Source organism: Passer montanus, unplaced genomic scaffold (assembly GCF_014805655.1).
Source record: "Passer montanus isolate IOZ18808 unplaced genomic scaffold, ASM1480565v1 scaffold702, whole genome shotgun sequence".
NCBI classification, from domain to species: Eukaryota; Metazoa; Chordata; class Aves; order Passeriformes; family Passeridae; genus Passer; species Passer montanus.
This window is the reverse complement of record NW_024372171.1, coordinates 1-6,201: the sequence shown is the minus strand read 5'-3', so window position 1 is coordinate 6,201 and position 6,201 is coordinate 1. Positions and strand designations below refer to the sequence as shown.

The 6,201-nt window shown below is 54.0% G+C and overlaps 1 protein-coding gene across 1 annotated transcript; it reads right to left on the bottom strand.

The window, feature by feature from the left end:
• Window positions 1-3,078: 3,078 nt before the first annotated feature.
• Window positions 3,079-5,220, bottom strand: LOC120512161 (chromodomain-helicase-DNA-binding protein 8-like; the record flags this gene model as incomplete). The annotated part of the gene is made up of 2 exons (XM_039730167.1): window positions 3,079-3,400; window positions 5,077-5,220. Coding segments are annotated over 2 exons (435 nt in total), but the record flags the coding sequence as incomplete, so codon positions are not given.
• Between the last annotated feature and the right edge of the window lie 981 nt (window positions 5,221-6,201).

Sequence of the window (6,201 nt, the reverse complement as noted above, 5' to 3'; positions counted from 1 at the left end):
TTTTTTTCCCCCAAAACCCCATTTTTCCTGGGTTTTTTTGCCCAAAATCCCATTTTTTCCCAACTTCTCCCTATTTTTTCCCAAAATCCCCGTTTTTCCCCCCAAACCCACCGTTTCTGGATGAGGTTGTCCTACAGGATCTCCCAGTGCACCTCCACACCTCATCTTCCACCATTTTTCCTTGTTTTTTTTACCAAAAACCCCATTTTTTCCCGATTTTTTCCCATTTTTTTGCTATTTTTTCCCAAAACCCCCGTTTTTCCCCCGAAACTGCACCGTTTCTGGATGAGGTTCTCCTCCAGGATCTCCAGGTGGACCTCCACATCTCATTTCCCCCCCATAACCCCACTTCTTCATGTGAAAATTCCATTTTTTTGCAATTTTTCCCATTTTTATTGCATTTTTTCCCATTTTTTCCCAAAACCGCCGTTCTTCCCCCCAAACCCACCATTTCTAGATGAGGTTCTCATCCAGGATGTCCAGGTGGACCTTCAGCTCCCATTTTCCCCCCCATAACCCCACTTTTTCATGTGAAAATTCAATTTTTCCCCGTTTTTTTCCCATTTTTTCCCCATTTCTCCCCGTTTTTTCCCAAAACGGCCGTTTTTCTCCCCAAACCGCACCGAGAACATTCCTGAATATTCCTGACCATCAATAATTCCATCAAACCATCTCTGAGACCCTCAAGTGACCCTGAGTGACCCTGAGTGACCATGAGCGACCAGCAATGACCAGCAATGACCAGCACTGACCAGCAGTGACCAGCACTGACCAGCAACTGATCCACCAAACCACCTCTGAGATCCTCAAGTGACCAGCACTGACCAGCAGTGACCAGCATTGACCAGCAGTGATCATCAACGGATCCATCAAACCAACCCTGAAAACTTCAAGAGAACGTCACTGACCATCACTGGCCACCACTGACCATCAGTGACCCTCAGTGACCACCAATGGATTCATCAAACTAGCTCTAAGATCATCAAGTGACCATCAGTGACCACCCCTGCCCATCAATGGTTCCAATCAAACCATCATTGAGATCTTTAAATGACCAGCACTGACCAGCACTGACCACCAACCTTTGCATCAAACCACCCCAAGAACATCAGGAGAACATCACTGACCACCAATGGTTCCATCAAACTGACTCTGAGACCCTTAACTGACCAGCAGAGACCATCACCAACCAGCACTGACCATCACTGACCACCAATGGTTCCATCAAACCAGCTCCGAGATCCTCAAGTGACCATGAGTGACCGTGAGTGACCATCACTGACCAGCAGAGACCATCAAGCAAGGTGTGTCTGGGTGTGCTCATGCGTGCCCCAGGTGTATCTATGGGCACTCAGGTGTGCCCCAGGTGTGCCTGCGTGTGCTCAGGTGTGCCCCAGGTGTGTCTGAGAGCACTCAGGTGTATCTCAGGTGTATCTGTGAGTACCCAGCTGTGTCTCTATGTGCCCAGGTGTATCCCAGGTGTGTCTCTGAGCACTCAGGTGTATCTCAGGTGTGTCTATGGGTGCTCAGGTGTGCCCAGGTGTGTCTCTGAGCACTCAGGTGTATCTCAGGTGTATCTCAGGTGTGCCCAGGTGTGCTCACCGTTGATGAGGTAGGGGTGGTTGCAGCACTTGCGCAGCTCCATCATGGTGTTGAGCAGGTTGGGCACGTTGCCGTGCCCCGCCCCGCGCGCCAGGTAGGCGAAGTTGCGCTCCAGGATGGCGCGGTACAGGTGTGCCCAGGTGTGCCCCAGGTGTGGCTGTGAGTGCTCAGGTGTGCCCCAGGTGTGTCTCTGAGCACTCAGGTGTATCTCAGGTGCATCTCTATGTACTCAGGTGTATCTCAGGTGTGCCCAGGTGTATCCCAGCTGTGTCTATGAGTACCCAGGTGTATCTCCATGTACTCAGGTGTATCCCAGGTGTGTCTGAGAGCACTCAGGTGTATCTCAGGTGTATCTCAGGTGTATCTATGGGTGCTCAGGTGTGCCCCAGGTGTGTCTGGGTGTGCTCAGGTGTGTCTGAGAGCACTCAGGTGTATCTCAGGTGTCTCTATGGGTGCTCGGGTGTGCCCCAGGTGTGCCCCAGGTGTGTCTCTGAGCACTCAGGTGTATCTCAGGTGTATGTCTCTGTACTCAGGTGTATCTCAGGTGTGTCTATGGGTACTCGGGTGTATCCCAGGTATGTCTCTGAGCACTCAGGTGTGTCTCAGGTGTATCTCAGGTGTGTCTATGGGTGCTCAGGTGTGCCCAGGTGTGTCTCTGAACACTCAGGTGTATCTCAGGTGTATCTCAGGTGTGCCCAGGCGCGCTCACCGTTGATGAGGTAGGGGTGGTTGCAGCACTTGCGCAGCTCCATCATGGTGTTGAGCAGGTTGGGCACGTTGCCGTGCCCCGCCCCGCGCGCCAGGTAGGCGAAGTTGCGCTCCAGGATGGCGCGGTACAGGTGTGCCCAGGTGTGCCCCAGGTGTGTCTGGGTGTGCTCAGGTGTGCCCCAGGTGTGTCTGAGAGCACTCAGGGGTATCTCAGGTGTATCTCTATGTACTCAGGTGTATCTGAGGTGTATCTCAGGTATGCCCAGGTGTATCTCAGGTGTGTCTATCACTACCCAGGTGTGTCTCTGAGCACTCAGGTGTATCTCAGGTGTGTCTCTATGCATTCAGGTGTATCTCAGGTGTGCCCAGGTGTATCTCAGGTGTGTCTATCACTACCCAGGTGTGTCTCTGAGCACTCAGGTGTATCTCAGGTGTGTCTCTGAGCACTCAGGTGTATCTCAGGTGTGTCTCTGAGCACTCAGGTGTATCTCAGGTGTGTCTCTGAGCACTCAGGTGTATCTCAGGTGTGTCTCTGAGCACTCAGGTGTATCTCAGGTGTGTCTCTGAGCACTCAGGTGTATCTCAGGTGTGTCTCTGAGCACTCAGGTGTATCTCAGGTGTGTCTCTGAGCACTCAGGTGTATCTCAGGTGTGTCTCTGAGCACTCAGGTGTATCTCAGGTGTGTCTCTGAGCACTCAGGTGTATCTCAGGTGTGTCTCTGAGCACTCAGGTGTATCTCAGGTGTATGTCTATGTACTCGGGTGTATCCCAGGTGTGTCTCTGAGCACTCAGGTGTATCTCAGGTGTATCTCAGGTGTGCCCAGGTGTGCTCACCGTTGATGAGGTAGGGGTGGTTGCAGCACTTGCGCAGCTCCATCATGGTGTTGAGCAGGTTGGGCACGTTGCCGTGCCCCGCCCCGCGCGCCAGGTAGGCGAAGTTGCGCTCCAGGATGGCGCGGTACAGGCGCTTCTGCGCGTTTGTCAGCTCCACCTCGATGATCGTCTCCTGCTTGGGCGCCAGGTTCTTCTCCACGTCCTCCTTGAGGCGCCGCAGCATCATGGGCTTCAGCAGCGCCTGCAGCTTCTGCACCTGCGCAGGTGAGATACAGGTAAAACAGGTGAGAAACAGCATCGTGGGCTTCAGCAGCGTCTGCAGCTTCTGCACCTGGGACAGGTAACACAGGTAACACAGGTAACACAGGTAAAACAGGTGAGAGAGACACAGAACAGCATCATGGGCTTCAGCAGCGCCTGCAGCTTCTGCACCTGCACAGGTGAGATACAGGTGAGACAGGTGAGATATGGCACAGGTAAGGGGCTTCAGCAGCGCCTGCAGCTTCTGCACCTGGGACAGGTAACACAGGTAACACAGGTAACACAGGTGAGATATGGCACAGGTAAAGGGCTTCAGCAGCGCCTGCAGCTTCTGCACCTGGGACAGGTAACACAGGTAACACAGGTGAGATATGGCACAGGTAAGGGGCTTCAGCAGCGCCTGCAGCTTCTGCACCTGCGCAGGTAAAGGACAGGTGAGACAGGTGAGATATGAGACAGGTAAAGGGCTTCAGCAGCGCCTGCAGCTTCTGCACCTGGGACAGGTAACACAGGTAACACAGGTGAGATATGGCACAGGTAAGGGGCTTCAGCAGCGCCTGCAGCCTCTGCACCTGTGCAGGTGAGACAGGTAACACAGGTGAGAGAGACACAGAACAGCATCATGGGCTTCAGCAGCGCCTGCAGCTTCTGCACCTGCACAGGTAAAGGACAGGTGAGACAGGTGAGATATGAGACAGCCTCAGCGGCAGCGCAGGTAAGACAGGTAAAACAGGTGAGAGAGACACAGAACAGCATCATGGGCTTCAGCAGCGCCTGCAGCTTCTGCACCTGCGCAGGTGAGACAGGTGAGACAGGGGAGATATGAGACAGGTAAAGGGCTTCAGCAGCGCCTGCAGCTTCTGCACCTGGGACAGGTAGAACACACCTGTCGCACCTGGGGAACATCTAGAGGGTACCATGGAATGGCTACGAGTGGTTACAGCCACACCTGTCACACCTGGACGTGGTTATAGCCACACCTGTCCCACCTGGGCGAGGTGTGGGGCATGCCCAGGGTTGGGTGCCATGAGCTACAGCCACACCTGTCCCACCTGAGAGCGGCTACAGCCGCACCTGTCCCACCTGAGAGTGGCTACAGCCACACCTGTCCCACCTGGGAAGAGCTACAGCCGCACCTGTCCCACCTGAGAGGGGCTACAGCCACACCTGTCCCACCTGGGAAGAGCTACAGCCACACCTGTCCCACCTGGGAAGAACTACAGCCACACCTGTCGTACCTGGGGGCACCTGTCCCACCTGGGTGTGGCTCAGGGAATGCCCAGGAGGGGCTGGGAAGTGTTAGAACCACACCTGTCACACCTGAGAGCGGCTACAACCACACCTGTCTCACCTGTGCGAAACTACGGCCACACCTGTCACACCTGGGCAAGGCTTGAGAAGTCCCCAACCTGCCCAGGTGTGCCCAGGTGTGCTCAGGTGAGCCCCAAACTCCTCTCAAGGCCCATCCAATTACCTCAAACCCCTCCCAAACCTCCCAAACCACCCCCAGGTGTGGTGCCCAGGTACACCCAGGTGCTCCAAGGTGTGCCCAGGTGTGCTCAGGTGTGCCCAGGTAAGCCTCTAACTCCTCCTAGGAACCATCCAATGACCTCAAACCCCCCAAACCCTCCCCAGGTGTGGTGCCCAGGTGTGCCCAGGTGCGCCCCTCACCTGCTCCTCGGTCTTGAGGTCGCCGAAGTCCTTGAGGAACTCGGCCTCGGACGGGAACTGCGACGGCTCCAGGAAGTGCAGGAGGCTGAAGAGCTCCTCGACCGTGTTCTGTAACGGCGTGCCCGTCAGCAGCACCTTGTGCTCCTAAAGGTGAGATACAGGTGAGACAGGTGAGACAGGTGAGACAGGTAATGAGAAATAATGAGAAAAAAATGGGTTAAATCAGGTAAAACAGATGACACAGGTGATACAGGTGAGGCTGCAGAGCTCCTCGACCGTGTTCTGTAAAGGTGTGCCCGTCAGCAGCACCTTGTGCTCCTAAAGGTGAGATACAGGTGAGACAGGTGAGACAGGTGAGACAGGTAATGAGAAATAATGAGAAAAAAATGGGTTAAATCAGGTAAAACAGATGACACAGGTGATACAGGTGAGGCTGCAGAGCTCCTCGACCGTGTTCTGTAAAGGTGTGCCCGTCAGCAGCACCTTGTGCTCCTAAAGGTGAGATACAGGTGAGACAGGTGAGACAGGTGAGACAGGTAATGAGAAATAATGAGAAAAAAATGGGTTAAATCAGGTAAAACAGATGACACAGGTGATACAGGTGAGGCTGCAGAGCTCCTCGACCGTGTTCTGCAGAGGCGTGCCCGTCAGCAGCACCTTGTGCTCCTAAAGGTGAGATACAGGTGAGACAGGTGAGACAGGTAAGGACAGGTAACAGAAATAATGAGAGAAAAATGGGTTAAAACAGGTAACACAGGTAAAACAGGTGATACAGGTGAGGCTGAAGAGCTCCTCGACCGTGTTCTGCACAGGTGTGCCCGTCAGCAGCACCTTGTGCTCCTAAAGGTGAGACACAGGTGAGACAGGTGAGACAGGTAACACAGGTAATGACAAAAATGGGTAAAATCAGGTAAAACACGTGACACAGGTGAGATACAGCTAACACAGGTGACACAGGTAAGGCACAAGTAGAGGACAGGTGACAGCAGTGACAGATAAAACAGGTGACACACCTTGAAACAAAGAATTCTGAATCACTGTGTGACCCCAAACCCCGCAGGTGCGACCCCAGGTGTGTCACTGTGTGTGTCTATGAGATCCCAGGTGTGCCCAGGTGTGCCCAGG